Source organism: Phascolarctos cinereus, unplaced genomic scaffold (assembly GCF_003287225.1).
Source record: "Phascolarctos cinereus isolate Bilbo 61053 unplaced genomic scaffold, phaCin_HiC Scaffold_5;HRSCAF=322, whole genome shotgun sequence".
In the NCBI taxonomy this organism is placed as follows: Eukaryota; Metazoa; Chordata; class Mammalia; order Diprotodontia; family Phascolarctidae; genus Phascolarctos; species Phascolarctos cinereus.
In genome coordinates, this window is record NW_027555958.1 from 49,685,688 (window position 1) to 49,713,291 (window position 27,604).

Genomic DNA, 27,604 nt, shown 5'->3' on the forward strand with positions numbered 1-27,604 from the left:
TACGATGCTATCTCCTACCCCTTCTTTATCTATCCTATTTCTTTTGAATTAATTTTGCCCTTCCAGAACCATAGTTCAGTCATGGGTTTTATTACACTAAGATTTTGGATTAGATTTGAAGGTCATCAAAAACACATTTTTACTAACCTTTGTTAGACACATTCCATCCCTGCATAGGAATTTGCCATTTCTATGTTTTAAGGCATGGTCCAGAAATACAAATCCCATTTCAAAATACCATTGCCTTAATTCAGCTGTATGCCACCAAGATATTGGTTAAAAAAAAAAATCCATAAGGGCAAGAACCTGGGCGGTGGGGATGGGGTAGGGAGGTATAACCCCACTAAAGACCTCATTCAACTTGATATTAAGATAATAATGACTACTTTTGAGGTTCAGTCACTGAACAGTGACAAATCCAACTAGCTATACAATGACCTAGGCTTACATCTCTCCACCTTGTCCACAAAAATAAACCTTTGTTGAAATCTAGATATGCTAAGTCTGTAAAATTTCCATGCTCTACCAATAGATATCCTTTTAAAAAAGAAAGAAAAGGTTAATTTGGCATGACTTGTTCTTGATTCTGAAACATGCTGGGTTTTAGTTATAACAACCCTCCTTTTCTAGAGGCTTAAACCCCATCTCTTTTATAATATGATCTAGAATTTTGCCAGGAAATCAGGCTATTTTGCTAGCCTGTAGACTACAGAATCCATTACCCTTCTTTTCCTCAGCATCCACATAATATTTGTCCTTTTCCAGTCCTGCAATGAAGCTCTGTATTATGATTTTCCTATCGCTGACAACTGCTAAGCAATCACATAGGATAACTCAAGTTCCTAGGTATAGTTCATCTAGCCCAAGAAACTTGGAATCAGTGAGCACAGCTAGGTACTACTCTGATCGCCTCACTTTTCTTCAGTTTTAATTCCCTGCTAATTATTTTTGTTCTAGCCTTCCCAGTCCAAAGTTCATTCTCCTTGGCAGAGAAAACAGAAGCAAAATAAAAGTTAAATAAGTAGCTCAGCCTGCTCATCATTGTTGCTTAGTATCATCCCAACCACCCTGGGTAACAGTTGATCAATTTTTTGATTATACTTTTTTCTTCTCCAATTGCTAAAATTCTTTTTTTATTCTTAATTATTCATCAATAGCCTTAGCTTAGTGTAGGCTTTTGGGTTCTGATAATAATTTTATAGCACTAAAATTCAAATCAGAGTCGCAGAGTTGGAAGCGTGATTGGAAGTCATTTAGTCCACTTGTAGGTACCTGAACAAGAATCATCTCCATAATACGAAATGTGATTTTTGTGATACTATATTATAGGGGGATAATAATTTTTGTTGATGGCGTCAAGCACAAAGTCACTTATTTCAATACTACATACAATTTTTGTAAGACCATCATTAGCCCAGAATAACTTAAGTATATCCTTTGGAAGACTGGAAAATGGAGTTTTTTTTCCCCCAGAAATTTTCCAGAAACACTGAAAGTATATAAAAGAGGAGCTTTTCCTAAACTCTTATGTAACTTGATATCTGGAACTACTACCAAAGACCTCATGGTCAGCCCCACAGAGAGTTTCAACAACGTTCGACATAAATCCCGTTAATATTAAGTAAGACAGGAACATCAACACCGAAGTCTTAGAATAGACTTGGTCTCAATATAGGTTCAATATCTTTAGAGGATTTAGGTTTGAATTTCAGATTTGCTGATTGTGTGTGTGCATGTGTGTGTGTGTGTGTGTGTGTGGTGTGTATGGAGAAAGACAAAGAGAGAGAGAGAGAGAGAGAGAGAGAGAGAGAAATTGGGCAAATCACTGAACCTCTCTGGGGCTCAGTCCCTCATCAGGACAATTAGGGAACTTGACTAGAATTAGCCTCTCCAGTCACCTCTCCCTGTAAATCTACAGGACCCTAAGTGATATCTATCCCAACACAATTCTGCTGGGCTGGAGAGAGAGAATTGCTTAAAGCAATATATATTCAGGAAGCTACTGCGGTTTGAACAGAAATGTCATAACTTCACAAAAGGACAAAAAAATCATTTTAAGGATGCACAAAAACACATCTTCAAAAAATGTGTCATGGATATGATGTGCAGCAATCAAAATAAAGGCAACTCTATTTGATCAAAAGTTTGGGGTTAAAGATTAAAGAAACGGCCAGAAAATAAAAAAGGGGTATCTAAAAATGACAAGTCATGCGGATAACAGCTACAAATTAAATAACAATAATTATTTATGCACAGCGTAAAGAAGGGTTTTTGCATCAATCTATACTTACAAAGACAAACAGTAATCACAACCAGAACTGTCAATAAAAAAGGGGTATCTAACAATGACAAGTCATGCGGATAACAGCTACAAATTAAATAACAATAATCATTTATGCACAGCGTAAAGAAGGGTTTTTGCATCAATCTATACTTACAAAGACAAACAGTAATCACAACCAGAACTGTCACTATCAAATACAAAAGGCAGTAATGTAATTTTATAATAATGGTTATCAATAAGCTAACTGTTATATTAAAGTTTGAAAACAGGCACGTGAACTGTTACTTCATATATTACATTGATGTTTTTTGATAAGGGGAATTGAACCATATGCAAATGAAATAGAAACGGACATCCAGCTCGTAAACATATGGCTAGGTTACCGATGTTTCAAAACCAAGCCAATCACAATTTTTATAACTTATTTACATAGTATGATAACAACATCTGAAAACACACAGTACAGTAACATCTCAGCAGGATCCTAGTTTCTTTCACTTTGGTGGTATTTTGTCTAAAATAGAGTTTGTGATTTAGTTATAAGAGATAATTTGAAGGAAATTTCTTCACGAGTTTTAACACTTTATCATAAATAAAGGGCTTTAGCCGTAACCTTGAAATATGAGGCAAACTGGTTATTCAAAGTATACTTTATTAAGTATTCTTAAAATATGAGGCTGACTGGTTATTCCAACTATATTTTATAAAAATCACTAGGATTAAATAAAATCATATTTCTTCCATGTTTGTGTCTCAAAAGCAATCACAAAACATGAATTTATGAAATTCTCGAACAGAAATTACTAGCCACTGCTTTTTAATGCCTTCATTATCACATTACTCCACTGACTGAATTGTCATGAAAGTGTTTTGCCGAAATGACTCAGAAAATTTCCACCTCAGCCAGTCAGCACGCACTCCTTCAGTGCTTCTGTCCCACAATGCTATGTCCTGAGCACTGCACTGAGCTCCAGGACACAAGGAAAGGTAAAAACAAAGTGCAAGCCTTGGACGTCATTCCAAGGGCTAGAAGGAAATCTCATAGATCCAGTGCCTGACCCAGTACCTAACAAACCACTGGTATCTTATAACTGCTAATTCATTATCTAATCAAATTCTACCACTTTAAAGATGAGCAAATAGGATGCAGAGAGATTAAGTGATTTGTCCAAGGTGTGATAAGAGCCAGCCAAAACTTAAGGTACAGTGGCCTCCAGTTACATCCCAAGTGGGTACTTTCATTTTAGTCAAAGGAACTAGCAATGACAGAAAGCAATCAGTGGATTAACCAAAAAACAATCAACACAATTACCAGGGATGGATGATTCAGGACCCTTGTTTCTTGCTATCTTCTGAGTAGTTCATTGTTTATTACTACTTGCTCTAAGAAATGGACAAAGGCCAAGTGAGGAAATTAATGTTAAACTGGTTTTGATATTTATCCACGTTTGGTTTTGTGGAGGAAGAAGTTAAAACTAATGACAGTGTTCGGATTTTAAGATGATTCAAATAACCTAGGTTCAGATTCGGATGAACTATGCTATGTATACCTCCTCAAATACACTTTCTGACCATTCTCTTATTTGTGTTCACATGAATAACTAAGAATCAGATGTATTAATTAGGGTGGAATCAATGACCAGACTTTTAAAAAAGTAACTGAGCTATAGGCTGTTATCCTATTATATAATGATTCATTTTTTGGAAATTGAATTACACGGGGTAGCTAGGTGGCACAGTGGATAGAGCACCAGCCCTGGAATCAGGAGGACCTGAGTTCAAATCTGGCCTCAGACACTTGCCACTTACTAGCTGTGTGACCCTGGGCAAGTCACTTAACACCACTGCCTATTCCCTCAAAAAAGGCAAACCGATTTATAAAAGTAATAAACACTTTACATATAGAAAAGATTCAAAACTAACTCCTCATGAAGTCCCAGTCCCAAAAGCAGCAACTATAAAAACATGAAGCAGAACCAAAACTTCAGAATATTGGTATTTGAAAAATAAAGTATAATTGTATTCCTGGTAGTTTTGGGGTATATAGTTAGCTTTCCTGGGCATACCATGATTATAAAGAATATTATATAGTAAATAACCAAGTTAGTCAAATTTCTTACCCGTTCTGTCATATGACTCATGACATGTATGTGCAATTTCCGCTCCAAGTTGTAAATAATGCCCAGCTTTATCCTTTCTGGAACCATCTGCTCCCAAAGCAAACATTCCTCCAGCAAAACAGGTCAAATGACCCATTTTCCTTTCCAAGTGTCCATTCTTCCATTCTCCAATAAATGTTAGACCCCCATTGGATGTTCTAATAAGATGTTTTTCTATGGCCTGTAAAATGAATAATTTTTGAGATTCTAAAAATGTACTGGTGCTCAAGCCAATTCTATACATAAGACAATAATAATGGCAATAACTCATGTTCATATGCTATCCGCTAGGGGAAATATCACGGCCAGATAAGGCAATTCCTGTGCTCATCAAATGTACAGAATCATTTGAGAATCAGATGTGTAAAGGGGATAGCTAAAGCTATGGAACCACATGAGAACAGCAAGGGAGAAGATGGAGAAAAGGGAGACTGCAGTCAGAATGTGTGAAAAGAGAGCTGGATTTAGAGTCAGACGAGCCAGGGTCAGATCTCGGCTCTGTTCTTTGTCCAAAGAACCTCGAACAACTCTCCTCTGGTGTCTGGGTCTTAGTTCCTCTTCTACAAAATGAGAGGCTTGAACTAGATGAACTCGAAGGTCACCTGCAGTTTGGAATCTATGATCTTGTTCCCCTAACAGGAACACTTACATTAAAGAGTTCAGAAGAGAACAAAGGATCAATGAAGGAAGCACAGACGACTCAAGTAATCCAGGAGAGAAGCGACAATGGTACAGACAAGTAAAACAAGACAAGGACTTAAAAAAGGGCAATTAGGAAATCTATGATTATCTTCAAGAGAGCAATTTCAACAGTGATGGGGTCAGATACCTAGTTGTATAGGACTGAGTGAGGTAAGAGCAGATGATGAATTACTCTAGAAGACATTTTAAATAAAGATGCTTACAGGTGGGGGGGTGGCACAAAGATAAAAACTACATACAAATGACACCCATTTCTAACAGAGTTTTTGTTTTTCCTGCTTTTTCAATGGGGATAAAGAGACTGGGGAGAGAGAGGAAGGAGGTACAGAATGTTTACCTGAAAATAAAGCATAATTTTAAAAAATTAGTTCATACACTGAAGGAACAGGACAATACAACATATGCCCACATAGGTGAAAAATAAAGTATATACTAATAACTAGGCAGTAATCGGGAAAGGTCTGATGGTACTTAAGCTATACTTTCTTATTTTTAAAATTTTATTCCTTTTTTTAAAACAGAATTTTCTATTCTGTTTTTCCCCCTAGTTCCAAATCCTCTCTGTTCTCCCACTCATTGTGATAACAAGAAAAAAACAATCCATTACAATTAAGTGTAGTTTCTGCATTAGCAGAAGCTGGGCTTTTAACGAATTCTATGTGTGTGCATGTTGTGGGGTGAGGAAGTGCCGCCAAGATGGCAGAGTAAAAGCAGTGACTTGCTCAAGATCTCCCCCAAAGCCCTCCAAATACCCGTACAAAATGCCTCTCAACAAATTCTAGAGCAGCAGAACCACAAAAAGACAGAGTAAAACAAATGTCCAGTCCAAGACAACCTGGATGGTTGATTAGAAAGGTCTATTGCACTGGGCTGGGAGAAAAATGCAATCCAGCTTGAGTGCGCGGGCAAAACAGGCCTCAGAGGGCTGAATCACAGGCAGCTGTGGTGGTTTCCAGACTTCTCAACCCATAAACGCCAAAGACAAATTAAATTAGAAGGTCAGTAGGAAAAGTCTGTGTGAGAGAGAAACCTAGGTCCTGGCCCTGGGGCAGCAGCTACCTTCAGAGCTTCCCACCCACAGACTGAGGGAGATTACAAGGATCTCTTTGCTGGTGCTAAGGCAGGATTCTATTGCTTTGCCTGTGCTTGGATCTAGGTCGCAGTTCTGGGTGGCAATCCTGGGGCAAGAAGAAGCGCTGGTGTGGTGGAGCTTGTAGTGGTAGTGCAGAGAGAATCCTCCACACAGTTCCAAGGCCGAAAAGAGTGCTTGTGGCCACTCACAGACCAGAGCACAGGCCAGGAATGGAGCAAACACCTCGACCTTGATCATACTACCTTGGAAGAACTGAAAACTTACAGGTCCCTAGAAATATCTCTGAAAACGGCTGCACAAAATCCCTGAAGCCTGGGACAGTACATTCTCCACACTGGAAGCAGACCCTTACCTTAACAAAGAGTTTAAAACTCAAGTAATTGGCTGGGATCATGATCAAAATGTGCAAAAAAAGTCAGACCATAGAATCTTTCTTTGGTGACAAAGAAGACCAAAACATACAACCAGAAGAAGACAACAAAGTCAAAGTTCCTACATCCAAAGCCTCCAAGAAAAATATGAATCAGTCCCAGGCCATGAAAGAGCTCAAAAAGGTTTTTGAGAAGCAAGTAAGAGAAGCAGAAGAAAAATTGGGAAGAGAAATGAAAATGATGCAAGAAAATCATGAAAAACAAGTCAACAGCTTTCTAAAGGAGACCCAAAAAAATACTGAAGAAAATAACACCTTAAAAAATAGCCTAACCCAAATAGCAAAACAGGTCCAAAAAGCCAATGAGGAGAAGAATGCCTTAAAAAGCAGAATCGACCAAATGGAAAAGAAAGTCCAAAAGCTCACTGAAAAAAATACCTCCTTAAAAATTAGAATGGAGCAATTGGAAGCTAGTGACTTTATGAGAAATCAAGTCATTGTAAAACAAAACCAAAAGAAAGAAAAAATAGAAGACAATGTGAAATATCTCACTGGAAAAACAACCGACCTGGAAAACAGATCCAGGAGAGAGAATTTAAAAATTATTGGACTACCTGAAAGCCATGACCAAAAAAAAGAGCCCAGACATCATCTTTCAAGAAATTATCAAAGAAAACTGCCCTGATATTCTAGAACCAGAGGGTAAAATAGAAATTGAAAGAATCCACTGATCACCTCCTGAAAGAGATCCCCAAAGGAAAACTCCTAGGAATATTGTAGCCAAATTTCAGAGTTCCCAGGTCAAGGAGAAAATAGTGCAAGCAGCCAGAAAGAAACAATTCAAGTACTGTGGAAACACAATCAGGATAACACAGCACTTAGCTGCTTCTACATTAAGGGACCACAGGGCTTGGAATATGATATTCCAGAAGGCAAAGGAGATAGGATTATAACTAAGAATCACCTACCCAGCACAACTAAGTCCTTCAGGGGAAAAAATGGACATTCAGTGAAACAGAGGATTTTCAAGCACTCTTGATGAAAAGACCAGAGCTGAATAGAAAATTTGACTTTCAAATACAAGACTCAAGAGAAGCCTGAAGAGGTAAATAGGAAAGAGAAATCATAAGGGACTTATTAAGGTTGAACTGTTTACATTCCTACATGGAAAGATGATATTTGTACTTCATGAGACCTTTGTCAGTATTAGGGTAGGTGGAGGGGGAAAAAAAATTACATGAATAGACAGACTGATAGATAGAGGGCACAGGGTGAGTTGAAGATGAATGGGTGATATCTGGAAAATAAAATTAAGGGGTGAGAGAGGATCATACTGGGAGAAGGAGAAAGGGAGAGGTAGAATGGGGTAAATTATCTCACATAAAACAGACAAGAAATGGCTTTTTACAGTGGAGGGGAAACGGGGGAAGGTGAGAGGGAATGAGTGAATCTTATTCTCATCGAATTTGGCTGAAGGAGGGAATATCATACATACTCAACTGGGTATGGAAATCTGTCTTACCCTGCAGGAAAATAGGGGAGAAGGGGATAAAAGAGCAGGGGGGATGACAGAGGAGAGGGCAGATTGGGGGAGGGAATAATCAGAAGCAAACACTTTTGAGGAAGGACAGGGTCACAGGAGAGAATAAAATAAATGGGGGTGGGGGTGGGGGGGGGAGGGAAATATAGTTTATTTTCCACAGCATGACTATACAAATATAACCTACATCCAGGTGTTTGCCTTCTCAATGAGGGTGGGTAGGGAGGGAGGGAGAAAATTTAGAACCCAAAGTTTTAAAAAACAAACGTTAAAAATTATTTTTACGTGCAACTGGGAAATAAGACACACAGGAAATGGGGTACAGAAATCTATCCTGTCCTACAGGAAAATAGAAGAGGAAGGGAATAAGAGAAGATGGGGGGTGGTGATAGAAGGGAGGGCAGATTAGGAGAAGTGGTTTTCAGAATGCATGCCATCTTAGGGCAAGATGGGCAGAAAATCTGGAACTCAAAATCTTGTGGATGTGAATGTTGAAAACGAAAATTTAATTAATTAATTAATCTTCAAAAACTTTTTTTAGTGTGAAACGCAAAAAAATGAATTCTATGAGGTGGAGGTGAGAGCAGAGTGTCCATTATGTGCAAGGGACTGAGGTTACAAGGACAAAAACAACAAACTCAAGGAAATTATAGTGACTTCAGGGTAACGATATATATATATACATATAAAAATACATACACAAAGATGAGTAAATAAAAAAAATTGGAGGGGGAAGAGAACACTAATGAATTGGAGGATCAGAAGGCAGCACTTGGCCTTGATGTCTGAAGACACCAGGATATTACAGTTCACTAAGGGAAGGAGCACAATCAATCACCATTCTGGGAGGTGATCACCACTGCTTCACTTTTGCAGAGAACCAATGTCATGGGAACAATGTGGAGCTGGACAGCTGAGGATGAGTGCCAGTGCTATGGCTCCAGATTTCTTGTTGCTGTAAATCTTACTGCAATACAAATATAGACTTTAACAACTTAATTTGTATCTTTCCATTACTAGATGGAATATCTTCAAAAAGATCATGGACTAGGCTAGGATCACTCCACCACTATACAAGGAGAACTTATTCCATGATTCCTGAAGTTCCTTCTGTAGCTCTTCACTCCACCTCTAGAAAGTACAGAAGCTTCTCCCCAGTTACGCATCTGCATAACGCCACACTGAGCTCACTGTTAGTTACATCACTACTTGGATGAAAACTGGCATCATATCTTTGCAGCTGGGCCTGGCCTGGTCGCTGGAATTCAAAGGACCCTTTTTGCCTTTTTGGGGTGGTAGGGGTGGGGGTCCTTAAGAAGTTGAGGAATATTTAAAAAAAAAAACACAACATAAAAATTTTCATAAATTTCCAACCCTGTGCCATTACCCGATTCAGCTAGAGGGTGAGGACAGATCTCGGAGGTCAGCAGAAATCTGTCAGCTCTAACTCTGGGACTCTTTCTATGACACCAGATCTTCTGAGAATATGGGAGCAATGAACTTGTGCATGGCAAGGGCTGTTTAACTGTCTCGTTTCAGGTCAGAAGATTCACACTGTAGGTCTTCAAGAAAATATCTCACTCTGTTCTCCCTTCAACTAGAAATTATGGGGGGAGGCAGGTTAAAAAAAATCAGCCAATATTATCTCTAAGATTTTGTACATCTTTGAGGCTCTACAAAATAGGTATGGAAAATTTCTCAAGAAAGAAGAAATGTAAATACAAGCAAGCAGAGAATAATAAAAGACACACTAATTGACAAAAATTGTTAAGAATAGGGAAATCATCTATGAAAGTGCGCACTCACTTCTCAGGTCTGGGCGCTCGCATCAGGGATCTGAGGACACTTCTAACTCTCTAACACATTCCATACTGTTTTTACAGATAAGCCACTGGTCATGTTCACTACTGAACAAAGACGGCTAGATTGATCTTCCATGAAAAACTGTCCCTAGCCAGGAACCCCATCACGTCTCGGAGGCAAGTGCGGAGCCTCTAGCCTAATGCCAGCAAAGGCTGACATGTATGACAGGCACAAGTGATCCAAGAAGGTCTTATGTGTGAGCCCAGAAGCAGAGCATGTCTGTCATCAGCCTAGATGAGACTAGAAAGGCTCCCCATCAACTATGAGGTGATGATGAATTCTTATTTTGGCAGCAGCAGCTCACGAAGATTGCCCACCAGGGGACTGTGATCTGTAACGGTGTAGATATATTCCTATATGAAATAATGGAGTTATCTAAGTGCTGAAGATTAAATAATAATAATAATAAGGGAATACAAAGTAAAAAAAAAAATCTTAAGTAAGTACATGCTTAAAAACTTGCTTTGAAACACTACTCCTGTTTGGTCAAGCAGCAATTTTAATTGTGTGCTCCTTGTACACAGAGCACTGATTACGCAGCAAAAAACCCCGAAAATACCTGGTCTGAATCTTCTTTGTGGCATGGACTCTCAGAAAAATGTTTTTAAATGCACAAAACAAAATGCATAAGATTACAAAGAAAATCAATTAAAATGAAATATAGTTTATTAAAACACTTTTTTAAAAGGTGTACAAACACCCTGAAATCGCTCTGTGGGATCTCAGTTAAGAAGCTCTGCTTTAACATCCTAATCTGCAGAGGAGAGATGCTATGAATCTATCTACAAATGATCCTATGCAAGTCCATTCACACAGTAGCATATAAAACAGCCAGAACTGTACCCTCCTGGCTACTGAAAATGTCGTATTTATATAATACACAGTAGTAAATGATTATAGGAACCCTGTGTTTAACAAATGTAAAGATTTAAGATTTCAAGTTAAGAATAAACTATTTGGTAAAAATTGTCAGGAAAACAGTCTGGCAGAAAATGGGTATGGATTGTTAAAAAGGAATGTTAAGGGGTCCCCTGAACTTGTCTTTTTCTGTTGCCATGTTTTCCAGAAACTCTGGACCCAGAGCATACAGGAGGCCTTGAATGTGTCAAGTATGAGGTCCCACCCTGAGCTGACATAATTTGTTGTTTGAATCCCTGGGAGTCAACACAGACAGCAGTCAGTCTACATTAGACTGAGGTGATGGGACCCTTGTAAATAAGCAGACCATTGGTTCTCTAGGTAAAAGAATGCGACTTCTGCATCACCTCGCTCATCACTCATCGCCCTGCTCCACAGGGGTTTTGTCCTTTTCCCATCTTTGCTGTATCTTTCCCCCTCCCATGCCACGCCACCCCTTTAGGTGGAGATTGGTTTCTTCCTTCTTCCTTTGCTGTAATGTTATAAACACGCCAACTGCGGTGTGGATGGTGAACTCTACGGGTTCCACAAGCATGTTCATTTGTCTTATAATAACCCTAGCGTTCATGCTTTGTGAAGTTGTGACTGTCTCTTCACAATATTACCGTCTTACACCATTTACCAAGATAAGGTCAAAATGGATACATTACTGAGCTATAAAGAAAAGGAGGAAACTAGAAGACATGGAACATATCACCTATCAGACCTGTGGACAGAAGAAGAATTTATGAATAAACAAGAGATAGAGAGCATTGTGAAATATGGAATTGATAATTTTGATTACACTGAATTTAAACGGTTTTGTACAAATAAAGCCAATGAATCCAAGATTAGAAGGAAAGTAGAAAACTGGGGGGAAATTTTCATAGTCTCTCAGATAAAGGTCTCATATCTCAAATACATACAGAACTTAGTCAAATTTATAAGAATATGTATGAGTCATTCCCCAATTTATAAATGGTCAAAGGATATCAACAGGCTGTTTTTTGATGAAGAAATCAAAGCTATCTATAGTCATATGAAAAAATGCTCTAAGTCGTTACTGATTAGAGAATTGCAAATTAAAACAACTTGGGAATTATCAACTCACACCTATCAGATTGGCTAAAATGATGAAAAAGGGAAAATGACAAATGTTGGAGGGGATGTAGAAAAATTGGGACACTAATACACTCTCGGTGGAACTGTGAACTGATCCAACCATTTTGGAGAACAATCTGGAATAATGCCCAAAGAGTTATAAAACTGTGTATAATCTCTGACCAAGTAATACCACTATGGGGGGGGGTAGGCAATTGGGGTTAAGTGACTTGTCCAGAGTCACACACAGCTAGGAAATATTATGAGTCTGAGGCCGAATTTGAACTCAGGTCCTCCTGATTCCAGGGCCAGTGCTCTATCCACTGCACCACGTAGCTGCCCCAGTAATACCACTATTAAAGTGATCGGGAAAAATGAAAAGAACCTATGTGTTCTAAAATATTTAGAGCAGCTCTCTTTGTGATGGCAAAGAACTGGAAACTAAGGGAGTACCATCAACTGGAGAACAGCTGAATAAGTTGTAGAATATGACTGTGATGGAATATTACTGTGCTATAAGAAATGATGAGCAGGCTGATTTTAGAAAAACATGGAAAAACTTGCATAAAACAATAAAAAGTGAAATGAGGAGAACCAAGAGAACACTGTATACACTACAGCAATATTGTTCAAAGAATAACTGTGAACAACCAAGCTATTCTGAATATTATAAATACTCAAACTATAAAGGACATGGGAGGGAGGGAGGGAGGGAGGGAGGGAGGGAGGGAGGGAGGGAGGGAGGGAAGGAAGGAAGGAAGGAAGGAAGGAAGGAAGGAAGGAAGGAAGGAAGGAAGGAAGGAAGGGAAGGAGGGAGGGAGGGAGGGAGGGAGGGAGGGAGGGAGGGAGGGAGGGAGGGAGGGAGGGAGGGAGGGAGGAAGGACATGTCTTATTAAAAAGTGGTATTATTTTAGTTTGGTATAAAGGTAAAGACAGTGGTCATAATCACCTCAATTGCATCGTCATACATCTTCCTTGCCTCAATGTCTGTTTTATCTGACATCAACCATGCTTTCAGTAAGTATTCGTAAAAACTGTCTCCTAGCCCACCAACTGATGTGTGATCTGTAACAAAAAAAGAAAAAAGGAAGTTGAGGTTGGAACAAAAGAGGAAATAAGAGTAGAATTTTACATTTATTGTTTACATTTATCAAGGACCAACCAAAATACTACATTATTTTTCTCTACAGCACTACCAACATTTAACACTGATTTCATATTACAAACAAATTTTCTAGGCTATCTGTCAGTTCTATATACATACTCTCTCTACTTACATGTACAAAAATCCTTTTCCTATATCACTGGAGGCATAGTCATATGGTTATGGTCTCTAAAATCTATTGTTGTTCCATTCCATAAAAATTAAAATAATCATCTCACAGTCTGAAAAGGAAACTTAATAGAAGGAATATAACTACCTCAATAACTGGATCTACTAATGCCAATAACCGTAAAGAGTTCATTTTCTTAGTACAAATGTATTTTTACCTGTGGAGTGATATTTGTGCCATAGGAAACTGAAGAAATCATCATCATCATCACCACACACACATACACACACACCACAGAAAGGCTAAGAATTCCTTTAAAATCTAATCTTTATCAATAGAATAGGCTTTCTTTTTTCCTGTCTGCTGTTTCCTGTTTATCTATCTATGAATTTAATATTATGGATAAATCAAGACTATTAGACCTAGGTTCTAAATAAATCTCATATCCCCCAAAAATTCAATCTGCTCATTCTTAAGGTAAAATAAATAATTACCCATAATTGTGAAGGAAATTCTTTCCTCTCTATTCCTCTCCAGGACTTTCTTAAGCCTGCTATACCAGGAGATTTCCTTACCCTCTAAATTACACAAAAGCTAGAAAAATGTTTAAGAATATTCAGGCCTGAAAATCTGGTTTCAGTTCTGGGGAATGGAGCGCAAGTGAATCTAGACATATGAAGAGTACAGCATGCCTATGAGGGCTGGAGTTAAAGCACATGAGAACATCAAAACCCAGAAAGGTGTTTTCTCTTCTTTCATTTCTGTTTCCCATGATGAAGTGGCCTTGCTCTTTACCAAGGACAACCATTCTACTTGCTCAAGTGATACCACTCCACCCTGTCTCCTCCAATAGACTGCCCTTTCTGTTAGCCTCACTCCTTAAGTATTTTCAGTCTTCTCCTCTCTACCGGCTCACTCCCTGCTGACTACAAACATGCTCATCTCTCCCCTGAGGCTTCTTTCCCCACTCTAATCCACACCACCCCCACCCCTGAGTCCCTAAGCGATAGGTCCAATCTCGTCATTCCCCTACTCAATAAACTCCAGTGGCTCCCTGTTGCCTCCAGAAGCAAATATGCAGTGCTGTTTGCATTCAAAGCCCTTCATAGCCTCGCCTCTCCTACCTTTCTAGTCTTCTTACAGCTCACTTCTTTACATGTACTCTTCGATCCAATGACAATGGCCTCCTGGCTGTTCCAAGAACGAGACACTCCGTCTCTCAGCTCTGGGCATTTCCTCTGGCTAGGATACCCTCTCCCTCTTCTGTTCCAACTACTCACCTCCCTAGCCTCCTTTACGTCCCAACTTAAAATCCCACTGTCTACAGGAAGCCTTTCTCAAGCCCATCTCAAGGCCAGTGCTGTCACTATGTTAATCATTTCCTCTTTAGGCTCTATATAGCTTGCTGTGTACATATTTGTTTGCATGCTGTCTTTCCTGTTAGATTTTAAGCTCCTTGAGGGCAGACACTGTCTTTTGCCTCTTTCTGTATCCTCCATGCTTAACACAGCGTCTGGCACACAGTAAGCCTTGAATAAACATTTACTGATCAAGGACAGAGATTGTGGAATTGTCACAATTTCAAAATTTTAATTGGAAATCAAACAATTTATTTTAAAAAACTTTGTCAGGCAGCTTCTACTACATACAAACTGCTGTGATAGTGAGAGAACAAAGAAAAACAAGAAGAGGCTCTTACATTCTACTGCAGGCAACAGAGAATGCACATAAATAAGGTAATTTCAGGAGGGAATGAGTATCCACAAAAGGGATGGGAAGATGAAAAAGCAGATGAGCCATTCAAGAGGAGGTGGCAGCTGAGTTCAGGCTTGAAGGGAACAGTTCTGAGGTGGGTAGGTGAAAAGAGAATGCATTTTAGTGGAAGAAAGCCTAAGACATGCTTAAAGTTGGAAGATGACACGGGATGATTCAGGGAACAGTCAGCAGACCACTTTGGATGTTTGTGAAAGGGGATCATATGAAGTAAGTTTGGTAACAACAGGAAAAGAATTAACAAAATTTTTCATATAAAAAACACCTCAAACAATATGATTGCATTAAGATACAGAAAAGGCCCTTTGAGAAAGTAAAGGGATTATTTATGCTTAAAAAAAACAAAACAAAGCATAGGCACAAAAGGATCGATAAAATATGATTAAGAGTATTTATTTAAAATCAAAAGCTAGGATAATTTATGAAGAATAATAAAAGATTTGTTAATAAATATGGGAACAAAACAAGAATTTCCCTTTCCCTGTTGCTATTTGACATCATGCTAGAAAAGCTGTGTCTAGCAAAAAGACAAGAAAAAGAAATTAAAGGCAAAACTGTTGCCAAAGAGGAAACACAATTATCTCTACTAGCAGATTACTTAACAGTTTTTAGAAAACTCCAAAGAATCAGTAAGGAAGCTTTTGAGACAATAGCTCGATAAAGTAACAACATCCCAAACAAATCTACAAAAATCGAAATTTCTATATAAGACAAATAATAAAATCCAAGAGGTAATAACAGAAAAGAAAATCTCATTCAAAATAACTATAAAATGAATTTAAAAAAATAAAACCAGAAGTTAATCAGTCAAGCACACTCAAGATTCAATAAATGCAATTTCAAAAAACACTTTAAAGGAATGAAGAATGACTTAAATATCTATAGGATATTCATGGTTTATCTATAGATATAAATCTAGATAAGAGAGATAGAGTATACATAGATAGACCTATGCAGAAAAATACTGTGAATCTAGTAGCTCTAAATTCTCAAACAATTTCTACAGTTCTAAATTTTCTATTTATCTTTGTTAGACTTGCCCAACTCCGAAAGAGGAGCAATACTGCCTCTTATTATTATCATGTCATCATCTATCAGAAACATACCCTTTACCTTACTACTCCCTTGAGCTATTTTTCTCTCTCCTCCCTCCCCTTCACTACTGCTCAGAAGAAAAAAAACCCCAATAAACATCACACTGCTTTCCTTTCCCTACCACCCACTCACTCTTCAGCTTTTTCAATTTGATACTGATACATATCTTTGCAGACAATAACCATCTTCTTTACTGTTAAGTCCAATGTTTCTTATCTTCCTTGACCTTACTGCATTATACTGCAGTCCAGCCACCCTTCCCTGATTCCCTGGTTGGCCACTATGTTTCAGGACTTTCCATCTACATATCTCTAACTTCTCTTGCTCCACTGTTTGCTATCGCATCATCTTCCTCCCCCTTACATGTAACTGTCTTCCAAATTTCTCCTTGGCCACGTGTCATTTGCTGCCATGACGATTATGATGAATATAAATATGACCCCCATGTCTGTATCTTCACTTACAACATCTTCCTAGAATCCATTCCCACATTTTCACTGTAGGTAGATAGGGAGGTAGGTAGAGATCTATCTATATCTATGTATCTTCAGCCCTTTCCTACCTTTCCATCGTTTCACTTGACCCCCTGTAGCCTAAGGATTCTACAAGCCAGACATAATGGCTTCAGTGCATTCTCCAAACATGACATTTTCCTTCTCCATCTTCACTGCCTGACCCCCATGTCTAGAATACTCTCCTGCCTCACACCCACTTTTTTTTCTTTTTTTGGCGATTGAGGTTAAATGACTTGCCCAGTGTTACACAGCTAGTAAATGTCAAGTCTTTGGTCTGAGGTCACATTTGAACTCAGGTCCTCCTGACTTCAGAGCCGGCGCTCTATCCACTGTACCACCTAGCTGCACCCCTCACACCCACTTCTTAGAATGCCTGGCTTTCTTCAAGACTTAGCCTGAATATTACCTTTGACAGGAGGCTTTACATGTAGACATTCCTTATCCCTGGCCTCAAGCTACTAAAGCTTTCCCCTCTGAGATAGTTCATCCCTTCATCTATTCTACATGTAGTTTGTATGTATCTATTTATTTCCATGTTTCCCACTGGAATACAATTTCCTTGTGGTCAGTGACTGGCTTTGCCTTTCCTTATATTTCCTATGCTTAGCACCTGTTTACCACATGGCAAGGACTTTATCAGTGCTTGCTGGTTGATTTATACATATCTGTTCTGATGCCTAAAATAACACTAGATCACATTTTTTAGGGTTACATTCTCTTTTGTGTACAGCTTGGGATGCAAAGACAGAAATATTCCTAGCCCTCAAGGGTCAAGATCAAGATGTAAATATATAAACAAATACAAAGAGTTTGGGGGAATAATAACAGGGGAGGCATTTAGCAGCAGAGAGGGTGGCCAAGGAACGTCAGGAAAGGCTTCACGTAGTAAAGATGGCACATGACAAGTTCTCAGAAAGAACGTAGGCATCAAAGAGATGAGAAGAGTGCACAGAGAAGGGAGACAGAATACAAGAAATTTTAAGTAACACAGTTTTGCTAGAATATAGAACATGTAAAGGGAAACAATGTGAAATAAGTCCAAAACTACAGGCTAGAGCTAAACTGGGAAGAGTTTTAAATGTCAAAAAGAGGAGTCTGTTTTATTCTAGAGACACGAGGGACCACTGGAGCTTTCTGAGCAGAGGAATAATATATTCAGATCTGTGTTTTAGGAACATCACTTTGGAAACTGTGTGGAAAACAGACTAGGAAAAAAGGGAGAGACCTGAGACCGATTAGAAGACTGTCACAAAAATCCAGGTGAAAGAATCTGAATAGAAGATTCTGAACTAGAACGACTATGATATGAGTGGAGAGACAAAAGAGATGTTGTGTCACATGAAACAGTAAGATCTGGCAAATACTTATGTAGGCGGACAGAGGGAGAGAGAAAAACCAAGCACTACTGTCAGGCGGTGAACCTGTATGACTGCAATGACAACAACAAAAACAGAAATTTGGAAGAAGAGATGGGTTTCAGGAAGGAAAGACGATGAGTTCAATTTCTGACATACTGAGTCTCAGCTGACTACAGAAAAGAGTTGGTAATAGCCAACAGGCACCTAGTGATGTAGGGCTGGAATGCAGGGGCGGGATCGGGGCTGGCTATGTACAACTGGAAGATAATAACGAAACTCATGGGAGCTTAGAGAAGGTGGTCAATGGTGTTAAATGACGGGGGAAAGCAGGATAAGAACGCAGAAAAGGCAGTTGATTTTGACAATTAAGAGGTCACTGGTAATTTTGAAGAGGTTAGTTTCAATGACACAACTTGCATAGGGTTGAGAGGCAAGTGTTCAGAAGGAAATGGAGGCAATAAATTTAAAGGGCTTCTTCTAAGGAGTTAGGATATGAAAGAGCAGAGAGATATACAACAACTTAAGGGGATGGCAGGTTCAGGTAAAAAACAATCATTTCTGTAGGTAGTAGCGAAGGAGACAGTACATAGAAGACTGAACATTACAGAGTAGGACAGTGTGATTGAGGGAGCTATTTACTGGAGGAGATGGAAGAGGATGACATCAAGGGTACAAAACTGATGGGTTGGCCTTGTAGAGACAAGCTACCTTTTCACCACAGATGAGAGGGAAATGGGGAATGACCTCAAAGGATCTGAGGTACAGAGTAGGGGAGAGAAGGGACCAAAAGGCAAATGTCCTCTACAAAATTTCCCTTTCTTTGAAATAAACCAATATACAGTTACCTCAAAACTCATCCTATTAGCTGCCTTCCATATTAAATGGCTAAACCAGGGGTGGGGAACCTGTAGCCTCAAGGCCACATGTGGCCTTTACAGAACAAATGTGGATTCAGTCAAAGGGCTGCACTTGAGGACAGAGGTCCACATTTGGCCTCAAGGCTTTGGTTTCTCACTCCTGGGGCTAACCCATTGTCAAGATATTAGGAGACACAGAGTTTTCCAGGGTTAAGACCCAGCAATAAAGCTGTGCCCCGAGCCTGGCATAACAACAATCCTCTGGCAAAAATCACATAATTATTGTATTGCTTTAACCAGTACAAGGCGTTCTCTGAACTCCCAACAAGTACTGGACATGCTAGGACAAGCACCCATGTCGATCAAACTTATCTCATTGTTGCTGATACCCCTAATTGGGGTCAACAATGGTATAGTCATTGTTTAAGTATTGAGATCTTCCCACACTGCCTCAAGACCCCCCCGCCCCAGGTTTTCCTTGCTTGTAGGCCATTTTCCTCACTTTGAAATTAAACTTCTATTTGATTCCTGACTCTGTCTCTAGCCTGTTCTGCTGGGCCCCAGCCATCCAAATGTTAAAGACCATTTCAGTCCGGTTGACTGATTTGCATTTTATTTTTCCCCCAATTACATGTAAAACCAATTTTAAAAATTCATTAAAAAAAAAAATTAGAGTTTTAAATTCTTGCCCTCCGCGTCCGCCACCCCCCCCCGGCACTGAGAAGGCAAGGAATTTGATACAGCATATGTGCAGTCATGCAAAACATATTTCCATGTAGTCATGTTGTGAAAGAAAACATATTGAAAAAAATAAAGAAAAAGTAGGCTTCGATATGCAATCTGGCTCCATCTTTGGAGATGGGCAGGCTTCTTCATCATAAATCCTTCAGAATGGTCTCAGAACATTGTATTGCTGAGAACAGCTAAGTCATTCACAGCTGATCATCATACAATATTGATGTTACTGCATATAATGTTTTCCTGCTTCTGCTCATTTCACTTTGTACCAGTTCAGGTAAGGCGTTCTAGGTTTTTCTGAGAGTGTCCTATTTGTCATTTCTTGTAACACAATAGTATTCCATCACAATCAAACTGTCCCAATAATGAGAAAGTTTTCAGGAGTTACAAGTGTCATTTTCCCATGTAGGAATGTCAAATCCCTTATGATTTCTCTTTCGTGTTTACCTTTTTATGCTTTCCTTGAGTCTTGTATTTAGAAGACAAATTTTCTGTTCAGCTCTGGTCCTCCTGACTCCAGGGCTGGTACTCTATCCACTGTGTGAAAGATTGTTTTCTCACTCTTAGAATATTATGGACTACCTATATAGATTGAGGGGAATAAGAGCCCTAGTATTAGGAGCTCCAGATAACAAGAAATTAACAGCCCCATATTCTTAATGCCCAGTATCATTTGACTTTTGTATCCATTATGTGCAAATGATTTGGACTTGACTGGTTTCTTTAGAATCAGTTATTTGTATTTGTATATATTTTTACTCAAGATACTTAGCATAAGAGAGGTTAACATAAATGATTTTCAACCTTACCTTCATGCTGATTCTTTGGAGAATTAACCTAAATTGCATGGCAGAAAATGTTTTATTCCTTTTTAAAGTATTAGCAATAGCATATTACTTCAAGACTAATTACTTTTATTACATTTCTATTTTTAGTATGTTTTTTTTAAACCAGAGATGTTTACTATTTACTATTTTTCCATTTCTACTTCTAAATTTACTATTATTTCATTATTAATCACTTTAAAACTATTAGGCACATCTGTGACAGGAAAATAACACCATTACTAACAATCTACTTTTTTGTGCTTTGGGAAACTGACAACTTAAATTTTCTTTATTAATGAAAAATAATTTAGCTGTGTAGCCACATTCTTTCCTTATCCATTCTAATGGAACATCATACCATAAACTCAGTTCCTTCTAAGGTTCCTTCTAATCACATAAAAGGAACACATGTATTGATCATATCCGTATCTGATACCGTCTTTTATGAATATTTGTGCTTGTTTCCTTCCCCCTCCCTACTATTATGCCAAGCAAAAGAGATAAGTAGAGGTTGGTAAACAAGGATTAATAAACAAAATAAAGGTTATATTTCAAGGTATGTCTAAGGTTTCATGTCCCCAACAGGAAGAACAAGAATGCAAAGGAAGGAGAGAATGGAGCCATGAGGACTATTTAGAAAATCAATTCACCAGGCACAGGCTAAGGGCCTCAAAGTGGGAATGGAAAAGGTTGTAAGAGACACTGCAAATAAAGAATCAAAAGAACCTGATCGGTATGGAATGTCAGGGAGAGGGAAGATCCAAGGATGACTGAAATTTCAAGTCTGGGTGAAAAGGAAAAGTGTGGTAACAAAGACAGAAATAATGATGTCAAAAGAAACGTGTAGTGGCAGATATGCTGAGTTCCGGTTTCCAAGAGGAAATGTTTATCAAGTATTTGGAAATGAAAGATTGAAGTTCAGGAGAGATGTGAGAGTTGGACATAAAAGTGCAGTTTTAAGCTATTAAAGCTTAAGACTCTTGAGACACACTGTGCATATAGATCTGGGAGACAATCTTAAAAGAGCTGATAGTTGAAATCATGAGAATAATTAAGACTCTCAGATATAGAGGGACCTCAGATGATATCTAGTGCAATTATTTTTATTATTATAATTAGTCCTAAGGTTGTTAACACACTATCCTTCCTTAAATTCATCTTCAAGCTCCAAATAAAAAGGGGGAAATTTTTAAATCTGTGTGTCAAGTCTTTCCAACCAATGGAATACTGAATGTTATTTACAATTGACGAGATCTAAACAGCTAAAAAGGTGAACCTAAAAGAGGAAATACTGCCTAAACGACAAAATCAGGAGACCATTAAAAAAAACAAAGAGATCTGCCACTGATCAAAATAAAACAGAATCACTGAACCACCACCCTCCTACCTTCCCATTCTGAAATTGGGAATAATAACCGATATAGGGAAAATACTGTGGTATCGTGGAAATGATCCTACATTTAGAGACAAAAGACCTTGAGTTAAGCCCTGGCCACCTCTTGCTGTTTATGTGGCCTTGGGTAAATCACTTAAAACTTTCTGGCCCACAGTTTCACCATCTGTAATTCTAAAGGATTTGGATTAGATCAGGGATTAATTCTTTTGAGCATTATGGGCCCCTTCTGGTAGTCTGTTCCTCATGGACCCCTCCTCAGAGTAGTGTTCTCACATGCACAATTCATAACTAACCTAAAGAACAGCCTTAATAAGAATATGGAAAAAGGAGGAGGAGTGTTATCTATCTCCTTCTCATTCCCCCCACCTCCAAAATTCTCATCTTTGAAATTCTTAGCTGATTAGTATGCTTTTTAAATAATCTTTTTGTAGGAGCCATTAGCTCCTTCAACAGCACGCATTCTTTCTTTTGGAACTGAGGGGAGAGAACAAGAAAGCCTCAGACCTTTGGAAATGAAAAGTTAATTGGTGGCATCATCTCTAAGAACTCATTTTTATCAACTCCACATAGCTCTAATTACACAATTCACTGCACAATTTCTACCCTGCACTTAGGCAAACACATATGTTGATCAAATAATAATTACTTATTTCCTCATGGTATACAATTTTATATTTCTATGAATATTTGTTCTATCCTGATGGAAGAATGCAAGATTTTTGTGGCTGGTGAATAAAGTGCTCTACACAAGTCTGCTTAACACTTACTGACGACCAATGAGTGTCCATGTCCACACCAGTACAATAGAATGTCCTATTTCTATAAGCCACCCCCTACTCTACTCCCCCAACCCCACCAAATTGATCGCTCTATTGCTAACCAAAGTTTTGCATTAGTCATGTTATTTTTCATTTACATAAAAGTGAGAACAATCCCAACATTCTAGACATAAATTTAGAAAACAAAAGATAGTTAACAGCTAAAAGGAAAGATGCATCACATGTTTTCCTTGGACACATAAAGGAGTTACCATATTGTTTTATCATGTAACTAATGGTAGTAAAAAACAATTTCACAGCATACTTGGCTGTGTTGTATTGCAGTGCTCTAAATAAATATTTGCTTACACGTCCCAATATTTATTATAGAGAACGAAAGCAGTGAAATTCAAGGAGAACTACATAAGACCTTCCAAATTAAATCAAATGAATAAAATTTAAATATTTAGTGACTTCATTGCAAAGGTATGCATACAGAGAATAGGGAAAAAATATGTTGGCGAACAGGTAAAAAACTAAAGAGGCCAAAGTATAAGATTGACAGAATCTTTATATCTCTGTATCTCGATTCTTCTCTTTGAAAAGAGGGGTATGGGCAGCTAAGTGGTACAGTGGATAGAGTACTGGCCCTGGAGTCAGAACAACTTGAGTTCAAATCCAGGCTCAGACACATAACATTAGCTGTGTGACTCTGGGGCAAGTCACTTAACCCCCATAGCCTTGCGGAAGGACGGAAGGAAAGAAGGAAGGAAGGAAGGAAGGAAGGAAGGAAGGAAGGAAGGAAGGAAGGAAGGAAGGAAGGAAGGAAGGAAGGAAGGAAGGAAGGAAGGAGGGAGGGAGAGAAGGAGGGAGGGAGAGAAGGAGAGGGGGAAGGAGGGAGGGAGGAAGGAAGGGAGGGAGGGAGGGAGGGAGAGAGAGGGAGGGAGAGAGGGAGAGAGAGAGAGAGGAGAGAGAGAGAGAGAGAGAGAGAGAGAGAGAGAGAGAGAGAAAGAGAGAAAGAAAGAAAGAAAGAAAAAGAAAGAAAGAAAGAAAGAAAGAAAGAAAGAAAGAAAGAAAGAAAGAAAGAAAGAAAGAAAGAAAGAAGTGGGGTAAAAGGCATTGGAAGAATATAGCAATAAGCAAAACAACATTAAAGAAAACAAAGACAGGAAGAGCAACTAGACTAGGATAAGAATACAAAGAGGAGGTTGACTGGTATCTTGAACTTCTTATAACAAAAATATGTTACTGAAAATAGTAATAACCAGTGATTCATTAGCCTACTTTCCCACCTTTACAAAAAGTTATGTGAATAACGTACAAATTCATACAGGATATTCTTGATAAAGAAAGGAGAAAGGAATAGACAGACTTCTGCAAATGAAATCTATTAAGAGAACACATCTTTATAGACACACAGCTGAATGAAAGGTGAAGGGAATGTGCTTTTTTGTTTGACTGTAAACAGCTGTTTAATGGGTTTCTTGTAACAAGGTCTCATTGGCACACCCTCAAATTCAAACAAAATTCCTCAAGAGACTGAAGATAGGTTAACTTGGATGGTCCCTCTGATTGTAAATATCAAGAAAGGCATAAAAATAGAGACATATTCCAGGGGTCCAATCTGTTTGCTTTTGTAAGTGAACATGTTAAGTGAAGCTGGGTCCAAAGGGAACGGTTTTCCTTCTAGATGGTTATGTCCTCTAGACAACTGTGTTGTTGAGGGATGATACTGTGGGACTCTCAGAACTTTGTGGGGTTTCCCAAATGAGATCTATGATTATGCAACAGAATTCAGCCTAAACATCCACACCAGAAAAGCCATATGTTCGAAGCCTATTGTATAGACCAAGACAAGCATTTAGATGGATAAAACATAGAGCTGTTCTTTCAGTAATTACATCTTAGGTGGACATGATGGATGGACAATGAGCTTGTAACAGAAATGAACAGGAGGAAAAGAGCAACTGCATTACCTTTAGAAAACTGCATTAATGTTAATGATGAAAGAAGGTCACTCAAAACTTAAGTGACTTGCCCAGGGTTACACAGCTAGTAAGTGTCTGAGGTGGGGTTTGAACTCAGAAGAGGAGTCTTCCTGACTCCAGGCTCAGCACCCTGCACTCTATCCACTGTCCACCTAGCTGCCCAGAGTTTACCTGGATTTTAACAAAACTGACCAAGCTGCTCACGCTTTTCTTGTGGAAAATACGGAACAATGAGTGAGGGCAACTGCCAAAATCCAAAAGTATTCATTAATGGCTTGAGATCAACTTAGACAAAGATTAATTGTATGTGGCCTCATGCTGTTTTTTTCCCCTCCCAACTGGATAAATGTGGTTGAGATAGGTTGAAGCAACTGAAGATTTAGACCGGAGAAGAAAAAACATGGGAGGAGAAGAACAGGGTGTAGGGAAAGTATATGATTCAGGTATTTGAAAGACTGAAGAAATGTTGAAAGGGGACTGCATTTTTTTCTACATGGCAATAGGTGAAAGAACTAGGAGATGTGGGAGCAATATAAATTTGTAACAGGCTGTCTAAGGACATAGTGGCTTCCTTTTCACTAGAGGTCTTCGAGCAAAGATTGAACAACTTACTTGTGAAGAGTGGAGAGAGGATTCTTGTACAGGTATGTGTTGGAGACGGCCCTTGAGGTCACCTCCAACTCAAAACTTCTGTGAATCTATGATTCTGCAATTTATTCAAAGCATCATACTAGATTTGGGGGAGGGGGGAGGGGGCGCGCAGCTAGGTGGCACAGTGAATAGAGCACTGGCCCTGGATTCAAGTGGACCTGAGTTCAAATCCAACCTCAGACACATAACACTTAATAGCTGTGTGACCCTGGGCAAGTCACTTAATCCCACTGTCTACTCAAAAAAAAAAAAGATAAAAAAAGATAGATTTTGAGAGGAAATAAGGGATGGACTTCAGATCTGTGATCTGATTTCTGTGGGAAGCCTCAACTTTTTTTTGAAGTAACAGTCTCTACCCATGCCTTCTCTAAACAATTACTCCTTTACTTCTCAATCTCTGACTTACATACCTTTCATTCTATACTGGTACTGCTACAAGGTCACCAGTGAATTCCTAATCACCAAATCCAACGACTTTTTCTCATTCAACATTCATTACCTATCGGTCAACAATCAAAAGGTTTTTATTACACACCTACTATGTGCCCAGCATGGTGGCAGGTGGTACAGAAAACAAGACAATCCTTATTCCCAATGAGCTGACATTTTGGTAGGGATGTATGATATACCTACTGTTGTGAGGCAGTAAACCATTTGAGTTACTGAGACAAAAAAGGAAACAATCTTTCCCTTCAAGGAGCTTACACTCCTTTGGGGAAACCAACACACACACACACACACACACACACACACACACACACACACAATTAAATACAAAGTACATGCCAAATAATTTGGGGAGAGAGTACTAATAAATGGGTAGGTGGGGGAAGAAAGAGAGGATTACTATAGATGGCACAAGCTGAGCTATGAAGGAAGCTAAGAGTTAAGGCTGACATTCTGGAGTGGGTCATATACCATTGGGGGGGGCTGGTGAGGCAATCAGGGTTAAGTGACTTGCCCAGGGTCATACAACTATTAAGTTTCGAGTGTCTGAGGCTGGATTTGAACTCAGGTCCTCCTGACTCCAAGGACAGACCTCTATCTACTGTACCACCTAGCTGCCCCAGTCACCTATATTTTCTCTCCTACACTCTCTTCAAGACCTTACCAGCTGCCACAGATTTAACTGTCACCTTTATTCAGAGAATAGCTAACATTTTTTATAGCCTATGAATTTGCAAAGCACTTTACACAGTTCAATGGTGACAACAACTCTATATGGCTATTATTTTCTATTATTTTTCTTCATTTTAGAGATGAGGAAACTGAGGCTCAGAAACATCAAGTGATCAGCCCACAGTCAGAAAGTGGGGCCACATTTAAATCTAGGTGTTCCTGACTTCAAGTCCAGTGCTTTATTTATTTATATCCAGTGCTATACCAAGTAGCTGAATCCTTGAACTTATCTCTCAAATCGATACATGCAGCTCTAATCTCTCTCCTGAGTTACAGTCCCACATCTCCAAATACTTACTGAACAAACTATTTCTACCTGGATAGGTACCTCAACCCCAACCAAAATTCATCATCTTTCCTCCTAAAACCTCCTTTCCTCTTAATAACAAAAGATAATTTCAATTACCTGAAATTATAAAGCTTTTGCATTTATAAGAAAAGTCAATGCAACTAAGATAATAAAGAAAGAAACTGATTGTGGGAAAAATGAGTCTTTGCATCAAGTATCTCTGAAAGGGGCCTGTTATCCAGAATATAAGGGCAATTAATAACAAGAATAAGAACTACTACCCAAAGGATAAATGGTCAAGGAACATTAAACAGTTTTCAAAAGAAGACAACTACTAACAATAATATGAAATACTGTCCCAAATTGCTAATAAAAGAAATGTATGGTCAATCCTCAACATTCACACGTTTAACTTTCACGACTTCCAAGCATTTGTGTGATTTTATCAGTAACCTCATTTTTACTTTCCTGTTGGCAACTATGCACATTTGCAGCTATGGGCAAGTTTATACCTGCAAAAGGATGAAAGTATTTGTAAAAGAGTTAGTGAATCTGCTCCAGAAAGTACTAAAGTAACCTCTCAAGTGTGCAATGAAGGAACCGAAAAAAATTTTAAAATTGCTAAATTGTGGGCAAACCCTCCCCATTCTTTTACTACCTCAAACCAAGCAACCTCTTGCCAGAGACTCCCAGCTCCTGAGCACCCAGGCCAAAGGCCCCAAAGGCCCCAAAGGCCCAGGCAGAGCTCCAGGCTGGGGATTCCCCTCAAGGCATGTTCTTTTCCTCATCCAACAGTTCAACTACCAACCTGAAAGGAAGAAGAATGATGGCAGGAGATCCTCCCTTCCCTTTCTTTACCTCGAGGTTCTTCTGACATCACCACCCCTATCCCTCACA

General features: G+C 38.8%; 1 protein-coding gene across 1 annotated transcript in view; it reads right to left on the reverse strand.

Moving 5' to 3' along the window:
• MAN1A2 (mannosidase alpha class 1A member 2) overlaps nt 1–27,604 on the reverse strand; it is a 229,954-nt gene that overhangs the window by 16,182 nt on the left and 186,168 nt on the right. Inside the window, exons 9-10 of the mRNA XM_021002903.2 lie at nt 12,959–13,074; nt 4,405–4,624 (exon numbers count right to left, since the gene is read on the reverse strand). Coding sequence (XP_020858562.1) covers nt 4,405–4,624; nt 12,959–13,074 — 336 coding nt within the window. The remainder of the gene's footprint in view (nt 1–4,404; nt 4,625–12,958; nt 13,075–27,604) is intronic.